The sequence below is a fragment of the Thermobia domestica genome, chromosome 16, assembly GCF_964235325.1.
Source record: "Thermobia domestica chromosome 16, izTheDome1.hap1.1, whole genome shotgun sequence".
Lineage (NCBI taxonomy): Eukaryota > Metazoa > Arthropoda > Insecta > Zygentoma > Lepismatidae > Thermobia > Thermobia domestica.
In genome coordinates, this window is record NC_137469.1 from 103,563,725 (window position 1) to 103,584,755 (window position 21,031).

The 21,031-nt window shown below is 37.5% G+C and overlaps 2 protein-coding genes across 4 annotated transcripts in view; one reads left to right on the forward strand and one right to left on the reverse strand.

Annotated features, from left to right (window-relative positions):
- Window positions 1-6,574, reverse strand: part of LOC145673292 (uncharacterized) — a gene marked incomplete in the record, with an annotated part of 76,083 nt that extends 69,509 nt beyond the window's left edge. The window contains 1 exon segment of the mRNA XM_081742862.1: window positions 6,429-6,574.
- A 253-nt stretch (window positions 6,575-6,827) lies between these two features.
- LOC145673293 (uncharacterized) overlaps window positions 6,828-21,031 on the forward strand; it is a 47,661-nt gene continuing 33,457 nt past the window's right edge. For 2 of the 3 annotated variants that reach the window (XR_014128743.1, XR_014128742.1), the window contains exons 1-3: window positions 6,832-7,207; window positions 13,760-14,010; window positions 20,107-20,553. Coding sequence is in view for 1 of the 3 variants with exons in the window: in XM_081742863.1 (XP_081598989.1) it covers window positions 7,168-7,207; window positions 13,760-14,010; window positions 20,107-20,553 (738 nt within the window). In the remaining 2 variants the exon portion in view is untranslated. Of the gene's footprint in view, window positions 7,208-13,759; window positions 14,011-20,106; window positions 20,554-21,031 lie in introns of all 3 variants that reach the window. The other variant, XM_081742863.1, reaches the window with a different exon arrangement.

A 21,031-nucleotide genomic window follows, 5' to 3' on the forward strand; every position in this document is an offset into this window, starting at 1 on the left:
TAACTGACGACTAAAAATTGCACGCGTTGAACATTTGCAACGACCTGATTAAAACCGCCAGACGGAACAGAACATTCCTGTAGTCTACTGTAACTAGTGATGAGACTTGGTGCTTCAAGTACGACCGGCACACAAAACTCCAAAATGCTACATGGATTTCCACAGGTTCTCCGAAAGCGAAAAAATTTAGTTTTCAGAAGTCACGTGAGGAGACAAAGTTGATTTTTTTTTTTTTTTTTTTTTTTACAATTCCAAATGTATTACGCTTCCGGAATTTGTTCCACAGGATGAAACTGTTAGTGGTAAATATTATCTGAGTGTTATGGAGAGTTTGTGGAAGCGAATCGTTTGGGGATACCGAGAGCCAGGCAGTTTGATTGATTGATTTTGAGTTTTACGTCCCGTTCAGCAGCGAGGCTATATGAGACGTGGACCTACTGATTAACGTGGAATCCGAACCACATGAGCTCCCGCCGGGAATTGAACCCGGGTCTCCCGCAGCCAGGCAGTTTGTCTTTATTGCACGACAATGCACCATGATCACAGAACCGTTGCAGTTCGTGACTTTTCGGCTAAAAAACAAATATGTGTGCTTCCACATCCTCCGTATTCGTCTGATTTATCCCTGTGTGATTTCCTGTTCCAAGAATTAAAATTGCCCATGAAAGGAACATTTTATGACAATGTCACACACGTCCAGTCTGCCGTGACGAGGGTCATTAAGGCGATTCTCCGAAAAAGGACATTCAAAATTCTATCTAGCATTAGTTGAACGTGCCCAGAGATGTACTGATGCGGAAGGGATTTGTCTTGAATAAAAAGAACCAGAGTTGGCTGGTTTAAACCAGCGGTTTTTTTTTTTTCAAAAAAAAAACTGGTTCAAATCAAAAAGAAAAAAAGAACGAAAAATGCTTTAAATCGTGTGAACTTCATGTTGACGTTTCCACATAACAAACCATCTGCATTAGTTTTATCTCCTTTTCGCCTTTTAATCAAGGTATCCCATGTTCAATTCTCGGTCGAACCACAACCCTTCTTTCATGTGTAAACCAAGTATCGCTTTGGATGTCACTTTAAAACGAATCTTCTTTATAACCTCGGTATTACATAAAGATGTTAAGCCTAAACATATGTATATATGTTTTTGCTTGCCTGAATGCTTGTTTTATAAAGAAGCAAAAGTTGCCTAAATGTATTGATAGACACTGGCAAAATTTATCGACTGCCTACATAACTTCCAACATTAACTTGGATTGGACTTCATTTCAATTTTATTGAATGATATCTACATATAAAATTTGGAATTTAATACCTCCGTTTTAGCGTACTGATTATGATGCGTTGACAGATTTTACGTGCAAGGCAATAACAGGATTTGCTTTGCATTTAAAGTAATAATAGGTTTTTCCTAATGGCTAACGCGGGAATTTCCCGATTTAATTCTGTATAATGGTTTCACTTGTGCAACTATTTATCTTTTTGTCATGAAATGACTCTTGACAATTATATTAACAAGTATGTAAAGATCAGTACAGCATATTTTTATCAGAAGTCCTTCGTGAGCGAGTCGGCAGACTCATTGCATTTGTGGCCAATTAGTCCCTGTTTCGAGTCCAAATGGAGGGCAATTTCTCTCGGAAGTAAGCCGAGAAGCTGTTTGGATCCCTCTTTAAGCTCATAAGACCCCTTCCAGCATAACCCTGTTGTTGCATAACAGCAAGGTCAAACAAACTTATTTCTGTCCATATGTATTATAAATACATAGAGCAAATTATTTAAACCAGAAAAACCTGGTTTAAACGATAAAAACTGTTTTTTTCAATAAAAACAGTTTTTTTAAAAATAAAAACCATGGGTTTTGCCAACCCTGAAAAGAAATAAAGTTGATAAAATACCAAATTCCTTGTTTTTAATTTACAAGTTCCGTTTTTTTTCCGACATAATGTATAAACAGACATACTGGTCTGGATCTGAGTTAACAGTAATACAGTTTGTGAAACAATGCAATGAAAATCAGGAAAATCTTACGAAAGTATGTGAAAGTCACGGCTTACCAAATCTAACAGTAAATTGTAGAACGTGTGGTAAAATAATTGCAAAGGAACGAGGAGAAAGCTAGGGTTAACTTTCGCAGATGACGGCCCCGACATACAAAACTTACGCGAAAATGAAACAGGATCAGATGAAATGTCAGCATGAGAATAAGAAAAAAAGGGAAGGGTGGCATTTAGAATCTCCCCCAACTCGTTTCATGGCTCCAGAACCGAATACCTTGCTATTATCTAAATTTTGATAAAGGTAGAAAACAGCGAGCCCTCCGGGGCTTCTGACACCCTTCGCTCGCTCCGCAATACTTCGTAGGGTGGCACTGGAGATTTTATATGTGCAAAATTCGGGGAGAAACCCAAAGTGAATGGTGATCATTAAAGAAATGAACAAATAAGTAGTAATACGACGTTGAAAAGAGGGTCATGTTGGTCTTATCCGGAGCCGACATTTGCCGCAGTTTATACGAAAGTTATACTTTTCAATGTAACGGTAAGTCACATAACCAACCTGGCTACTAACCCGGCTTCACTCACTATCGCTTGCTCGGCATTACTATCTGAATTGAGTATTGAGCTCTGACAAAGTATATTAAAGAAAAAATTGATGAGACATGATTAAATTTTCGTACCTTTTATTAGGGCCTACGCTTTTGGGCGAAAACCAGGTGGAATAAATGCCATAAACTGTGCAGTAATATTCCACTGGTGGAAGATTAATACAATAATCTTTCCATGCAGATTTACTATGCGGATCCACACACAAATGCATGAAAGACGTGTTTGCTTTCCTCTGCATTTACTTTCTGTACCTTCAGAAATCATGTTCGAGGTGTGCGCTTGCATTCGCTGCTGCAGATTCACATTAAGAGGTCCTCTGCAAAAGTAATAACCAATCTGAGCTATGTGGCACCTAAAAAGGACGAATGGTACCTTCCCAAACCATACTCCAGTGAGCAAGGGGGTTAGACGCCCCGCAGGCCTTGCTGTTTCCTATCTTTACCACAATTTACACAAAATCAAAGTGGCCACTAAAAAGCACGAATGCTAGATCCGCAAAACATAGCTGAGCGAGCGACATAGCGATTCCTACCTTTACCTCAATTTAGACAACGTTTCATCTCTCCCAATACCACGAATTCAATTTTCTGCTCAATTTGCACTGAAACTTACGAGCTACATTACTCATCACCAGCATTACTCACAATCTTGGAAATGGACACAATTTATAATCTTTCAGTGTATACGTCCCAGGGCGAAAAAAAAAAAAAATCACGATTTTTTTTATTTATATCACATAATTTTCCTCGAATAATTTAAGTCGCGAACTGAAGAAAAAAACATTACAAATCAGTATTAAATGTTCATTTTGCCACTTAAGTGAAAGTATTGGGATTTAATTTTGTATATTAATGCCCAATCCTTAATATATTTTAATATCAAACAATGTTTCTTAAGCGTAAAGGAAAATGTACAGCAACGCTTATCAACACTGCACTTTTTTTTATTACAAAAGTTATTGATATTTGGCAGATACATATTTAAAAAATCGGGCGGTCCAGAACTAGCTTCCGGTAGGATTACTTATAAGATACGTAAATTACGATTTCGGAGAGAGGATCGGACTCCCCTAAATACGCCCCTATTATCTGGGAACAAATAAACACGGACGCTCACACACAAGAATTTACGTCTTAAATGTCGAATGGTGATTTCGTTGATGGGGCAGTGGTAAGCTCAACGCCTTGTACCAAGAGGATTCCAAGTTCCAACCCTGTTGTGTACTAAAGTGGTTAGAAACTATAGGTCCCTAGGCACTATAATTCCAACATTATAGGTTCAAGGAGGCCTCGAACATCGTTACTTCATGCACACATACACACGCACCTTAATTTACACAACTTTTTATGTAGCTCAGGACGGCGACACTAAACCGTAGGGTTTGTGCGTATGAAGTAACGGGGTTCGAGGCCTCCTTGAACCCTTTATTGTCCCATTGACCTATTAGTGCTCTTCGCTCCCCCTGAGATATGGATGAATTCAACTATTATCCCTAGTGCCTGCATCAGGACATGGAAAGCAGTGGCAAAGACAAACACCAAGCTTCACTTTGTTCAGAGGCTTTGGACAGTATGTCAATCATAATTATGCCGAAAGGAGAGAAAATTAGTTGTTAAAGAACTCTAAAACTAACACAGCTGAATATGAAGCAAGTGCGGACCAAAGACAAAGTTATTTAATTTCTTCGGCAAGGTTCTAGAACACAGACCCATTTGCCATTTAGCTGTAATATAGAAAACAACGTGCCCTGCGGGGCTCTAACCCACCTTCACTCGCTTACGCTCGTTCGGCAATACTATGCGAATTAAATATTACTCTTTGGTCCAGAAAGGAATCAACCTAGCTACTAACCTGTATGGGGGGACCTTCCCATTTTCTTCAGTGATTTAATACAAATAAAATACATAAATTTTGCCTGAAGTTACGCAAAATGTACAAATTTTTCAAGTTTCGGGAAGGGAATCGGACTCTCTAAATCGTACATATTATCTGGGAACAGACAGATAAACGAGGAACAAACACAAAAGAATTGTCATCTTAAATGTCGAATAGTGAGTTCCTCGGTGCAATATTTAACGAGTTACAAAACACTATGTTACGAAGAGAAGAAAGTAGGAATTTCCCTTACCGGTTGAAAACTTTGAGACTTAGGTCAAATATTTCAGAATCCTAGCATTAAATTGACCTAGACTTCAGTCCAGTATGACTCAACTGCTCTAAAATTTGATACTTTATAGTTATACAATCTGGCTGTTACTTTCACTAAAAATTAATTTATTTCGAAATTTGATTTAAATCAACAATTTTTATTATAAAAATCAAATGATTTAAATCAATCCACCCAGATACGTACCATATCAGGAAGACTTCAATGGTTCCGATTCTTAACTCTTCACTTTCGTATACCCTGATTTACCTTCAATCAGTTTATACACTGTACATAATGGCTGCCTGAACGTGAATGTTTGTGTAAGACGTTACATTTCATCTTCACGTTCCTTTAGGTAGCAATCCGTGTCGGACGTAAAATCACAAAGTACATACTTCGATTGCTTGAAAACTACTTTAATACAACATTACTTGTAATTTATCATAAACATTTCACAAAGTACACATCTATCTGTAATTACCTTATGGTAGAATACATGGATACCAGCTTCGAGTTTCATTTCTATATTTCCACGTAATTATGCACCTCAGAGGTAAGTTCACACCATACAGCATTTCCATTATTTACAGACTAATCTATTAAAATATTAGAAATTTCGGCTTAAGTTTCGAGTTGCCCCTCCAGTCTGAAGGTGCCCTTGGAATTTGCAACATACAAAAAACAGTGCTTAAAGTATTAAAAATTGTTACGTTTCACTTAACTTCAGTACTCCGTGTGCTTCACAAAAATTTAAAAGGTTTTCTTCATTATTTTTGCGCATCCCTTACACCTGTTCGCCATATTTTACAACTACCATGCTGCTGAAACCTTCCGCAATGCTTCCGCATCCGGCAAATAGTACTAACTTCCACATATCTTTTATCGTATTAAACATAACTCTCCTGCCGAACTTACATTCCTAAACATCAAATAAAAACTTCAAATTATCATTTCTTACCTCATTTCTTCTGTAAATTTTCCTGATTTTCATAAAAAGCGGAGGGGTAACTAAACTTAACCCGAAATTTCTTCTGTAAATTTTACAAATCTATGGATCCATATAGTAAAACTGCACCAATCTTTTATACCTACTCGCTTATCTTAATCGCTGTAAAGCATTTGTAATGGTTTTACACTAGTAAGGCTCCACTTGCAAATACAATATATACTTGTATTTCTTATTATTTAATTCTGCCGCCTGCAGAGATTATTTCATTATAAGCCCCTGTAGGTATTTGAATTTTACCTGTAAATTTTGCAAAATGTGATGTCCCTCAACTTGACCAGTACCGAGAAATGTCTGTCTTTGAGAATAAAACAATCTACAACTCTTGACTATGCTCTGAATAATGTTCAGATGATCGTTGCCTATCTATAACCCGTTGCCTTTTCAAACACTGAATTTTAAATACAATGTTGGTAAATATAAATCAGCATGCATTTACATGTAGACAAGAACATTTTGCAAACAGTAATGTTTCTAAAGTATCTTAAGATACGTCTAAACTAGAATTAAGCACATACACAAATTATGTACTATGATTTTAATCCATTTCCTGATTAGGCTTTAAAAAAAATACACTCTAACAGAACTAGTAAATAACCTCAACGTAAATGGTTACTTATTATCTTCTAAAATAGCAAGCTGCTGGATATAAATTTATCTTACTTACGTATAAAGAATGCTTGATTCTCAAAATATATATAACTTTGATGAACTTGACAAATTCTACACTGCATTTAACAGATGTCCCTTTCTTTCTTTCTTTTTTACGTTTCTAATTCATGTTTCCCACGTACATAATCCAGTGTTACCAATTAATGCAACAAAAAATAGTACACCTACACTCTAGAAAAGTAGTCTGCGACCTACTCTGCAAAATTTTCGAATAATGAATCCCTAAACCACAACAGTTTTAATTATATAATTTAATATATATTTGCACACTTAGAAAACAAACATAATAATAATATTATTAATAAAAATTGCGTGGTTTGGTAGTTTATTATTTTGTAAATATACAGGTAGAGATATATGCACAACCATCGACCAGAATGTGTAGGCACAAGAGATATGGGTGTAGGTGTAACCAAGGAAAAGTGTAACCAATAAGTTTCAACATAAATAGCGTAGTTGACCGCAATTTGATAAGTTGTAGATTCTAGTATGGCAAATAAAACAGTATATTGCGTTAAAAAAGTACCGGTATTCTTTTTTATCTTTCTAGCACTTTCTGTCAGGAAAGAAAAAAGCCATGAAACTAAATTTCACTATCACCGTGTGACATACACAGAGAACGAAATATCTCGTCTGCACGTTTAGGCATATAACAAGGCAAGATTGGTTTAAAATTAATGAATATGTTTTATTCCTAATAAGATTACATTTAACATTATGCTAAGACTGAAATCATGCGGAGAGCGTCGTGGAAAGTAGATGATCAGGAACAAGGTAAGATGTAATATTCCAGTATCATCATGTATATATTATTGTCAACTAACGTCAAACATAATCATGTAACATTATAATAGTTGTCACACTTCTGGTCTTAATATCAGTTGAGTTCATCCTGATTGAGTACGTACGCAGTTGATGGATAAAGGTTAGCGTGCAGATTAAGAGTGTGTATACTATGAGTAATTTTCGTGAAGCTAAGTATTCAGGTGCCATCACATTTTGACAATGAAGAACGTGTCATTAAATGATCCTAACGCATTAAAAACAATACCGAAGCCACTGTTGTGCATTCGGCATTCCTGCTGTATCGCCGGACTACACGAAGATCGAAGAAAAAAGGGAATATTTTTAGTTTCTCCCCCAAAATACAGTATGGATGTATGGCATATAAACAAATGTATAAAAGACGAACCAACTTGTCCTAGGTGGCCACTAAAAATCACTTCCACAAGAGGGGCCTTTTCTTCATCACATGTTCTCGCAGCTTTACCAAAACCTGCCGATAATTTTGCTTATTAATTGTCTAATCTAATGGTATCCATTCAATCAGGAACAGGCCATTGATATCAAAGAACACGATGAGCATGACCTTCATTTTCGATGCCTTTTTCATTCGCAGTCAGAAGGGAGTGTTTTAGTCCATGGTTTGCCTTTTCGTTTCAGGATCATATTAAAAGATCCACGTCTCGTCACCAGTGACGATATTCGTTTAGAAGTCCAATTGTTTTTCCAAACGTTCCATTATGTCACTGCGAAGACCTACCTCCTGCTTGATGTTTTTTGATGTCATTTTAGCACAAACTTGGCGCATGTTCAAGTGATCGTGTAGAATTGCACGAACAGACCCTTTATCGATGCCCACCATGGCTGCTATCATTCGAATTCTGAGCCTGCGATCTTTTCAAACAATGTCAGTCACTTTTGGCACATTTTCCTCTGTTGCTGTGACAGGACGACGTAGTCTTTCATTATCAGCGTTCTCTCTTCCCTCTTAGAAGCTTTTGTGCCACTCAAACACTTGTGTACGTGACATCGTATTATCACCATATACATCATGCAGCATTTTGACAACATTTTAAGTTCACACGGAATTTTAAGTTAATACCCTGCTCAATTTACACAGGTGCCATTCTTCCGGCAACACGATTACACGCCTCTCTCTTGAATAACTGCTCTTCTCGAACGTTCAAGGTTGGTCTACACGCATACGCTTGTCCCTGCTTCACGTATCCTACTGATAGGGTTACCAGTCCGTTATATTTTAAGTAAGCCTTGTATTAGCAAAATCATGGCATAGATATGGCTGTAAGTATAATATTCTTTCTGGAAATCAGTCTAATGCCATAATAAGATTCAAATTGTAGCGCGTCATTTCATTTAAAGTAGCTCAGCCGTATGGGTTACCCGAACCACGTAACCGAAACAGAACTCCTGTTTCCCTTCGTAACTCGTTGTTTGACTTCCTGTACATTTTCCTGCCTTTTTCTGTATCAACCTGTTTCCATGTCTTCCTTTTCCTCATTTTCTGCAACATCTGTTCTGTAACCCATGGTTTCTTAGCCGTTTTTCTTTGCGGTAACCTACGACTTTTGCAGCCTGTTGTATTCAAAGTTTAATATGCTCGCACCGTCTGTTACTGCCTACACCTATCCTTTTCTCGTTTTTTTTAGCTTTTCAGAATTCAACATCTTGCTGCCTACATTTTTCAATTTGAATATCCACTTCGGCGAGCACAAGGTTATGATTAGAGAAAATGTCAACTCCGGGAAGGGTCTTGGCATTCTTCAAGGTATTCCAATACCTATCCTGAATCCAAACATAGTCTATTTCATATCGTCAGCCGTCTGTTGAAAGTTTCCATATGTATCTCTTTCTCTTGTGATGATTGAATCAAGTTTTCCCAATTACTAGTGAATTATTTCTACAGAAATTGACCAACTTCCTTCCCTTTCATTTCTATCGCCTAAACCATATTTGCCTATGGCACTACCTTCCTGTTTCTCTACCACAACTGCATCGAAATGTTACATTACAATTACGTATGCACCCCTCTTCTTCCTGTCTATAATTTCTTCCAGTTTCTTATAATGTGCCTCTACTTTTTCAGTTGTATGCGAAGTCGTCGGTGCGTATGTCTATCACCCCTAGATCATTCATTTTCCTTTTAAGTCTTACCACCAGAACTCTATCATCAACAAATTTTACTTTCTCTTTTACGTGCTTTCCAAAAATTATTCCTACTGTAGCAAACATACAGCCAGAATGCACTGAATTATACGTTTTATGGAAATAATTGTATTATCAAGAAAGTGGTACTCTTTCAAGGAAAAGAGAAAAACATCCGGGCAGTGGGGAACCATAGAACACTCCTCTGTTACAAGGGAAGCTTTGTAACACTACTGTGTTATAAGAAGAAGAGGCACATTATATGGGTAGTACTTAGATAACTGTCTCGCAAGAGAATTAATTATCGTACTTATTTTGTAAATTACTCACAATTCATAAACTACGCATCATTACATGATGCCTGATTTTCGCAATAAAAGATGAGATATTAGATTTTCTAGGTTTTATTACAAAATGGATTATGATGGGATGATGAGATGAAATTATAGGAGATTCGGGAAATTTAAATTGTCAAATTAAAGACTGAAATTAATTATCGATCAACTCGTTGACCTAAAGAGACTCAGTTGATCGGAAGTTTCATTAGCTGAATGATAATGATTTAAGAAATAAACATGCCAATGCAAGGCTGATGTGTGGTTAATAGAAGTTTAGCTTCCTTTTTTCTCAAAAGAGAACGTTAAGAATTGTTTTGTTTACTCACATGCGTTTGGCTGGTGGCAGTCCAGGGGTGCAGAATCTGGATAGGCACTCTCACTAATTATCACATTAACGACGCACTTTTACGCTTGGAGAAACTTGGTGCTGACTGCCGAACTCCTTGGATCGAACCCACTGAAAGCCATTTTGCTTTTTCTCTGGAAACGCTGTCGTGCAGTTCTGAAGCTCCGGTCACTGCTAGGCTCTGGACGCTTAAAGTCCTGGGTTCGTTCCCGCTGGTAGTAATCTCTGAAGTCTCACCTCTTAGGATCTGGGCTCGTACCAGAAGTTCTCCCTGGTGGTCGTCTCTGGACTGGACATCATCTGAGACTGGAGCCTGGACCAACTGCGCTTTACGGACCTTCGGGCGTCGAACACAGCATCAGTGATTATAGGCGTCATGGTACATTTGAGTTACGCTGCTCGGAGTGACGGCGAGCGCAGGGTTCCCACTCGTCCTGGGAATCCTGGAAAACCTGGAAATGTCCTCTAATTGATTTTGTCCTGGGAACATCCTGAAAATGTCCTTGAAAATGCATTTCTGTCCTTGAAATTTACAGAAATACTGAATGTCAGATATTTCATAATGATAATGAAGATTTTAATTGATTGCTATTTTCTTGCTATTGCTCTTTTTGTGCTGAATAATAATTTGTTATGATCTTGCATATGTGGTGGTTGGTGGGCTTTCTTTCTTCCAGCGTAAATAAAGATCATCTTGTTGAAAATATGAAGGAGAAATCATTGATCGGTTTGAGATTGGTGTATGTTAACATTTCCCATAAAAGACCTTACTTCAATCAACATCACGAAAGAAATGCTGCATCATGCCTTCCGTGCAAGGCAGTGCTATATGGCAGAGCTGAAGAAAATAAGATTTGTTGGAAGGGAAAGAGAAAGTCAAGTGGAAAGCAAGAGGAAAGAGATAAGTGAAAATATATAGCAGCTGCAGAGGAAGAAAAGGAAATTGATGGAAGCAAGTGAAGCTTTCAAAACTGATGCAAACCAGCTTGCACATGAAGTAGAGCAGGATGTCTTGCTTTACTTTACTGACAAAGTCAAATGCTATCAATAGAGCAGCTACGGTAAGAAAGAGATTATCTAAACATGAGGAAATTAGGGATATACCGATACTAATACTTTTGGACACATTTCTTATATATTATCAGGAATTTTCAGAATAATGAAATGATCAACATTGTATTTGGGTATATTAGATATAAGGCCGAAATTTGACATACAAAGAAAAATAACAGAATTTCATAATAGGTTCTACACAGAAAAATATTTCCTCTAAATTTAATCCAACTCACATAAAAAGATCTAAAAAGCAGCAAATACTTATATAATGTAAACTTAATTCTAAGAGTTAGTGATTGATATATAGAGTGATAAGGTACTTTGATAGTTACATTGTAGTCTATTTACTAGTCTCTATTACATACATATAATACAAACGGTACTACCATTACAAATTTTTATTGTTTACAAAATTATACGTGCTGAACCAGGAGTTGCTGTGTATAGGTGTACCATTTAAAAAAAAAAAAAAAAAAAGTTATTTAAGCGAAGTCGAAAACGATAAAACTATTTATTAACTTTAGAACTAATTGTTTTTAATCAGTAGGTAGGAGAAAATAATGACAAAGTGAGCGTCTTGTGGGTTTCTTTCATTGCATTTTCTTCTGAATCGAAACCTCTGTCTCGTTTGGGATTCAAATTACGGCTCTGCTATCCTGAGCATGGGAGCTCGAAGGGGAGGGCAGAATGGGACCCTTTTGTCTCTCGAAAATGTATACGTAATATAGCAAACCACGTATATTAAATACCAGACGTAATATACCAACCATAGAATGCCTCCCCCCCCCTAAAAAATTTTCTTCGGACGCCCACCATCCTGAGTGAGGATCTTTGGCTTTTCTTCACCACTATTTTATCATCGAAGGACTAAAAGTATCATTTGAGTATGAGTAGTGCAAATCAGATGAATACACATACATAAAGAAATCGTTTGTACAATTGGTAATAACTTAGATTAACTTTAAATCTAAATGAAACCGATGAAATATAAGTGTCACTGTTAATATTAAACAAATTGAAAATAGTTCGGAAAATGTATCGGTAAATATCGTTGTCTATTTGCCGATACCGATACTTCCAAAAGTGGCTGATATCACCGACCGATACCGATATGTCGGTACATGCCTAGAGGAAATCACGCAACTTCATACTCAGTTGAAAAACTTGTCATTCCCCCCCCCCCCCCTAATTATATCTTATCACGCAATGAAGATGCCATGTACGAAAAACAGATTTTTGTTGTTTGTAAATTATTTCGGTGCACAATTAAAATGTCATGTAGAAAGAATGAAAATACTTGTGCTGGATGTGGGTGGATCGGGTGGCTATAAGGGGAGTTGGGAGGTCATAAAAAAAAAAGCATATTACGCTCCGTTTTGTGTATTTAATTATTGTGTATTAATGCTGTACTTGCAGTAATATTCACTGCATAAGCTACTGTCCTTACCATTTCACTGTCGTGAGGTTTGAACCTACAGTTGCAATCCTGTTATACCTTCCTGATCGAAGTCCTGTAAAATTGGTGATTTGTCCTGAAAACGTCCTGGAAATGTCTTGGAAAATTTTGGGAGAAAGAGAGTGGGAATCCTGTGAGCGGCTTCAAACAGAATGAGCGGCATACAGTCAACATGAATGGATAAGAATGGACAACTGAACTTTCTAACTGCTAGTTTTTATACGGGGTGGGTAGTTTCCGTGTTTACTAGGCTGAGTGTTCAATTATAAATAAGAGAAAGGTATGTGATTTAGTAGGACATCCGTGTATCTGTTTTTGAATTTAGACTTGTTGTATTCCCTGAATAGCTCGTCTATTCTGAAATAACAATACTGTCCGGATGTTTTTCTTTTTTCCTTGAAGAAGTACCACTTTCTTGATAATACAATTATTTCCATAAAACGTAGAAGTCAGCCCATTCTGGCTGTATGTTTGATACTCTATACCATTATGACTGCTCTTTTTATTAGCCGAGTAAAATATTCTATATTCTTTGCTGTTCAACATCTCATTACTTTCCATCTAACTTCACAAACTCCTACCAATTGGAGATTATTTTGTTTGATTTTTTCTTTAGATTATCTAGCTTTCATCCCTGTAACATAGTTCCACGTTCTTATCCTAAACCTTTTGATCTAACTTGTCTTCCTTTTTCTATATATTTTTCTCACATTGTTGCTCTCTCATCCAACATTCCTTCTCAAAATGTACTCCTCCCGGAGATCCGAATGGGGCAGTATTTAACCTCCGGAACTAGTGTATTTCGACTTCCGAAAGACTTATACATATGTTCTCTTTCTCCTGTCAACAAACTATGGAGAAATAGAATGGTGATTACCTGTTGCCTTCCACCCCGTAATATCCCAGCCGTTAAAGTCACTCTGATCACGCCTTGGGCTAATGTCCAAGTTGCCGTACCAATCATAATGATTCGACAACTTGGCTACTCTAGAATAGCTGCCTTCTCCCAGAACACTCTTCGTCTGGCTACTCCATTTAGACCCTTAAGCGGGAAAAGGATGTGTATTTCTATAATATCTGAAGTTCCCTTTTATTATTCAAAAACTGCCGAATGTGAGAATGTATATTATTATTGTTGCTACTACTCCATTTAGACAACTCATTATTATTATTATTTCTTGCAGCTTGTTATATTGATTGTGACGAAAATCCTGGTGGTAGTGAAGACAAGAATGAGTATAGCCGATGGTCTGACTTACCAGATCTCATCCTGGAAAAGGTATTTTCGTATCTCACGATCCGAGAACGCTACTATGCTTCAATGGTGTGCAGAAGGTGGAATGCAGCCTTTTATTTGCCCTACGTGTGGTCGACATTCGTACTAGAAGATTTAACATTAACTCGAAGGAAGTTCAATTATTATATGGGTTGGCAGGTACGTTATTACAAATAATTCGTATTCATTGTAAATAAGGTAAATGTTTTAAATTATTTATGCTGAAAATGCTTCCCGTTGTAAGTTAAAGTATATTTCGCAAACGATAAATTTCCTGTTAAGCTAAGCTCTTAAAGAATGACAAAGAAGTTGTTTTGAACGTCTAGAATGAAGAGAACCTAGTTTAAGATCCATTTCTCTTTAGACTAGTCTTCTGTTATAAGTATTTCTTAACTTAATTTGCATATTATAAATGTGCATTATATAGCCATATTTTTTATGAAATTGAAATCAAAATTAGACCTATACGTAATGCGCTTTCACCATTCACCGCAATGACGCGCCATTTATTATTCAAGCTGATTCCTTTCTGGTGCGTTAGGCCTGCTATACACTATAGGATAGATCCTAGGAAATCTCTTACGATTTGTCCTAGAGTCAAAATCTCAATGTGTGTGGTATCAGATTGCATGTCATTTCCTGTGTTCTGAACGATCCTATGAGATTTCTCTTGTTTAGAGCACGCTCTATTTTGGGAAGAAAATTGGTAAGATTTCGATTTAAGCGACATCAGGTGAGAGAAAGTGAAAAGAAAATAAATGATAATAAACAACTGATGAGGTATATTGTGCTAATTTACCTTCTGATCGTACAGGTTTACTTTTGGCGCACCACTCGAAATGTGCCACACTTTGTCTACGCTGTCTTGGCATGCTTCCAAAGTTCGCAGTCAATTTAACGCACGGCACGGTGCAAGAAATACTTCATAACTTCTTTAACAAGGCAACAACTGCTGCTGCGGGCTTAGAGTTTTCTCGTTTTCTACAAATCCGTAGCGCGGCGCTGTTGATTAGCTCTTTATCTGAAAAACCCTCTGAATACTGGGTTTTTGTCAGCTTCTTCTGAATATTCATTTTCTACCGGTGTGTATATATTGTGTAAGAATAACTAATTCACATAATCGTAACTAGCATGAGAGTCTTCCAGAGGGTTGAGCCATCCTGTCCAAAACGTATTATACTAGATGAAAGACTCATTCTTCGCCCGGTAAAGAGATAAAATTGATGGAAAGTAGTGTTACAGCTCTTATATTTCTGACTGAAATCTTTTCAAGATACAGAATTCAGCTTACTTAATAAACTGATAAATGCATATTAAATTATATATATACAGGGTGGGCCATTTTAATTAATCCACGGAAATATCTAAAAAATGATAAAACATAGAAGAAATGTTTGAAGTACACGTTATATATTGCTAAGGGGGAAAACCATTTCCGCCAAAAGTACCCCTCCCCACCCCCCGGAAATGGGGGAAACGGGGGGTAACCTTGAAATGTCAAATGGGAACATGGGTCGAGTAATACATCGTTCGAAAGGTCTTGGAAAACTAAGTAACGCTGTACCAAAATTTGTTTCATATGGAGCACCAGTTTCAAAATGGCCGCCATGATATAGTTCGGAAACTCCAGTAGCCGTAGTATGAAAACCATGGGAGGTAAATGAATGGAACAAAATTGAAATACGTAAATATCATAGGGCATATCGAATGATGGGACCGCTGCGATCCCAGCGTCTTTCCTGAAGGGATCTTGTGCGCTAACTTCAAAATTTCAATGTCCGACCGGACAACGGTTCGGGCGTACGCTTGACCTACCCAATGCTGTTTGGAAGGCAGACTTCAGGGATAGAGAATTAGTGCACTCAGTTAATGCGGATTGCCACAGTCAAGGGCGCCCATAAGGGGGGCAAGGGGGGCTCTCGCCCCCCTAGAGGAAATTGTGCTTCGGAATATCGAAAACTCAATAGAATTTTTAGAATAGCTACGGCAAAATTTGAAACTATATTTGAAATGTCGCTTTTTCTTGCCTCCCTTGGAAACCACAACATGGGCGCCCTTGGCCACAGTTACATTTTGATTAACTATTAGCACTCATGTTATATTGTGAGCTTGAGGGACGAAACAGTGTGTACGTATATCCCCGAAATGCTTTCCGAATAACCAGCACGCATTGCATAAAAGTTTCTGTGGCGACGGAGATTAGCAAATTCACACGTTTGTAAGTTCCAGCAACAGCATTATTCGACAACTTCTTTCGTATAACGTTCTTTCTGTTTTCGCATCAAATCATACTTACCCATACAGATATGCGTTACCATTCAAATAAAATTTCACCTTTTTATAGTCACTACAGCGTCATCCTTACAAACAAATGTTTCAACCATACCATACCTATTTGTAAGGTAGCCTTAATTTGCGAATTAAAGTAGAGTTCTCATTTGAACTTTCACTGTTACTTTCCACCCCGCTCACATACAGAGCACAGGAAAAGATTATTTTGCAGGACTTGGATATCTCTCTATACATTATGGCAATTTTACTCTAACATTTTTATCTCTGTTGTATCATTCTTGAGCCTTGGAACGCTTCCGTGGTTTTCCTATTTAATTTTCGTTATTTTCATTTATCTCTACCCGTATTCATACTATGGGCACTAGACGTTTTCTTAGACACATTCACCATGTCTTGGCGATCATTTTGAAAACGGTGTCTCATGTCGAAGATATTCTTACAGAGGCTGTTTGATATTCATTTGTCTATGTAACATGATGTTACTCGCTTCAAGTTGCTATTTGAAATTTTCAAGTTGGCCCCGGATACCTTTCAGTGGAGTCGCCCCGACAACACCTCTCGATGTGCCTTACGTCAGTTACCTACTCCAGTTTTTCTTCTGTTGATTTATCTCCAATCGCTTTCATACTACGGATACTAAACCTTTTCTCTGACACTGATACTATGTTTCGGCGGCCTTTTGAGAACACTGCCATTTCACCTCAATCGTTTCCTCCTACAAGATGTTTGATTTTGCAAGATTTATCGAACGAGGTACCACTCGACTCATGTTACTATTTGAAATCTTGAAGTTAGCCCCCAAGACCCCTTCAGGGAGGCCACTGGGATCACAGGGACCACACTATTCGATATGCCCTATGATATTTACGTATTTCAATTTTGTTCCATTCATTTACCTCCCATGGTTTTCATACTACGGCTACTGGAGTTTCCGAACTATATCATGGCGGCCATTTTGAAACTGGTGCTCCATATGAAACAAATTTTGGTACAGCGTTACTTAGTTTTCCAAGACCTTTCGAACGAGGTATTACTCGACCCATGTTCCCATTTGACATTTCAAAGTTAACCCCCGTTACCCCCATTTCCGGGGGGTGGGGAGGGGTACTTTTGGCGGAAATGGTTTTCCCCCTTAGCAATATATAACGTGTACTTCAAACATTTCTTCTATGTTTTATCATTTTTTAGATATTTCCGTGGATTAATTAAAATGGCCCACCCTGTATATATATATATATATATATATATATATATATCTCAAACTATGTTTGTGACTTCGCACCGCTTGAACCACACAACCAATTTTGATCAAATTTTCAACATAGATGAGGTCCAAGCATGGGATTTTTTTTATTATTATTTCACTTTGACTGTGCTACTTAGTGAAGGGGGGATATTTAAAAATGATCGATATTAGTGTCGAATTCATAGTTTTCAGGGTCGCTGAGATGAACAGTGACACTTCCGATGTCGTTTAAATCCAAATTCACCCTTTGTGTGCAAAATCAAACGTATTCTCCCCGTGCGAAGAACGGGTGTTCCGCTAATAAAATATAATTTTGAAAGCGTCCGTGTTCTTATCTTGTCCATATACGTTTCAAGGAACGATTGTCATGGAATTTTTATATTGTTTATGGACTCACATTACAAATAACATTCCTGTGCCGTAGAAAACTTATTATTATTCTTTGACATTAAACACGAAATTGGAATTGCTTTAAGAGAAATCACTTGAAGGGTTACTGTACTGGATAAACCAAAATGATGTTCCCCACTTCAATTACCAAGTATTCCGTCTTAATGAGACGTTAATAAGCTGAACAGCTTTAAAAGTTTCTTTTTCTAACATATACATGTTCAATGTGCGATCCACATACGTGGTACACGACACACATCTAATCTGCTTATACGACGTACATCTAATCTACTTATACGACACATATCTGTGTACAAGTACAATCTACTTATACGACACATATCTGTGTACAAGTACAATCAAGTTCCTGCCAGACTCTTTCTGTGACATGTGAGGATCAACTTCGGCCACTGCTCTAGTCATGCGGTCACGCAATTTGATCAATGTCGTAGGAAGTGTTGGCACAAAGTGTCGATCCTCTTATTAAATCCTAGGGCCGCAATGGCTCAGTGGTAGAGCGTTCACCTCTGGTGCTTGGGGTCCCGGGTTCAAACCCTGCTCCCGCTAAGTGAACTTTGTGGTGGACAAACACCGTGTGCGTGGGTTTTCTCGGGGTTCTCCCGTTTCCTCCCACTTTCTTCATTCCACCATTTCATTCATCTCTCATCATCACCGTCTCCTTTAGCCTAACCGGCATAACCGCGGGACGTAAAACTCAAAAATTTAATTTCATTTTTTTTTCCTATTAAATCCTATAGGAAGAAATCACACAAAGTGGGGTCTGAAGTTCGTGGTGGTCATTTCATCAATTCTTAATTCGTTTGCACGACCAGTTCGTCGTTTAAGAAGTCGCTTATTGAGATAATCACAAACTTGGCGATGGTAATGTAGTGGCGCACTATCCTGTAAAATGAAGATAAGCACTGTCTTCCTTAAACTATGGTAGGAACCATTGTTGTATCACGTCCAAAGACTTAGCACCTCTCATGGTACCTTCTCCAAAGAAGAAAGATCCAGAAACATTCTGTTAGGAAATTGAATGAAAGACATTCGATTTCAGAGAATCACATTGATGTTGCAAGATAGCATGTTGTTTCTCATGCCCCGGGCCGTATTTTATGTCTGTTAATTTTGTGTGAAATATTGACTGTTGACTCGTCACAGAAGATTAACTTTCCTGAGAAACCATCCTCTTGCAAACATTGTTGTAATCTTTCACTGGAAGACGTCCGTTAAACTAGGTCTGTTGGTTTCAGAGCTGACACCACCTACAGACGATACGACTTCATGACTAGATGTTTCTGCAACATTCAGACAGTTTTCTGTGGAATACCGAGCTCTCGGATTGCCCTTACTTAAGGGAAGAAATTGGAGAACCCATGAATACATTGTTTTCGACCACAAACTCATATTGCTCGAGATAGAAACAGAAACCCCCTAGTACCAGAGGTCGGCGCTTGGAACCCCCTAGCACCAGAGGTCAGCGCTTTACCAGTGAGCCACTGTGCCCCCGTAACCAAATAGAGTTCTCTTACAGTTAAGTGATTGCCCCACTGTCTACTTTGGAGAATATGCAGGGGAAGTACACGTGGTTCGAATTCCATGTTGGTCTGTAAGTCAATGGTTCATGTAGCCTTGGTGCTGAAAAAAAAGACTCTCCCAAAAGAAACCTCCGATCAGGCGACCGTGGTGGCCAGATTTCATAAGATTTTTTCTAGTAGATAGAGTGAAAATGTACGACTGGGCTAGAGATCGAACCTGAGTTCTGACTTAATTGTGCCTGTATATTAGCCACTATGGTGTCCATCAAATGAGCCACATACATCCATTATAATACGATAACTTACAATCTCAATTGGTGAAAAGTGCTGTGTATTATGCACTAGCCGAGAAGATTAAAGAAAGAAGCAAATGATTCAGTGTAATGTTAATCACACGTGAGGTTAGCCTCATTATTGAGAATGTATGACTGGTCAGAGAAAAACCTGGGTTTGATTCCGAGGCTGGATTAACTCACCGGCACAATAAGTCGGAGATCTGTGTCCTCAATTTTGGGCCGTCTAGAAATGTCAACATTTTCACTCTTGAATTTAGATATCCAGTACTTTTTGTAGTATAATGCTTTCAGTATTAAGATAAATAAATAAATGATAAATTAACTTTATTTTTTTCTTTCTTCGAATATCAACAATGTTTAGCTGCTGCTGTAAAAGAATCATGTTTGCTCATATTTTCAACTATAATGAATACAATATAGTATATGTAGAAAAAGTAGTAAGAAGGTTATTTCTTTTTTAATTCAAATGCCATTTCTTGTTCTTCTTCAGCACGTCTTGGATCACTTCCGCACACAGTTGTGTCTACAGAATGTAGGGCAAAACTTCAAGAAACTTGTGTTCGAACCTATGTACAATTTTTATAACTTATACGAGTTTATGACAATGTTATCATACTTCGTTGAGAGAGAAACTGGTACTGGGAAGAAGGTGCACACATTGAGATTTACCTTCTCTTGTAATATGGCCAGTAGGGAAGAAGAATCCATATATGGCACAGGTGGAACTCTCCTTCAAGCATTGAAGAGGCTGATGGGTAATTTAAGTACACTTCGACGACTGGAGTTGATAGATTTGTTACTTGATTCTCGAGAAGCTCAGTACTTGTTGGATGAAGTCTGTAATATTTGTTGCCAAACTCTGCATACGTTAGTGGTTATTAATACTACCAAGATACAGTACCAGTTGCTTCATGCAGGAGTATTTTTGAATTTAAAGGTAATTTATCTGTGGGTTTGTTCTAGTTTATTAACTTTATATGTATTTGATAAGAATACACTATATAAAGAAAATACCTGTTGTAGCCGAAATTGGAAGTTCTGTAAAATTACTTTTATGTGATTGTGGAACTTGGTTTAACATTTTTGTTTATTTTGATTTACGATAAGATTATTGTCAAGTGACATGCGACGAATTTAACTAAACAGTGTTCGTTAGTTGTGTTGTAACACAGATACAGTCTGACACGTTTTGCTAAAATTAAGTAATACTCATCTATTATATGTCGTGGGAATCCTGGGAATCAGATTGATTTCTGCAACTAATCATGTTGTCTTTAGACGGTTGGACTGTAATGAAGAATTTCAGTTTCACAAATATTTTTACATTTTAATCGTAGATAATAACATCTTGATTATTTTTATATCGATACTGATAACCTACGATTTTAGTATGTACAGTCACAAACTTATTTTCG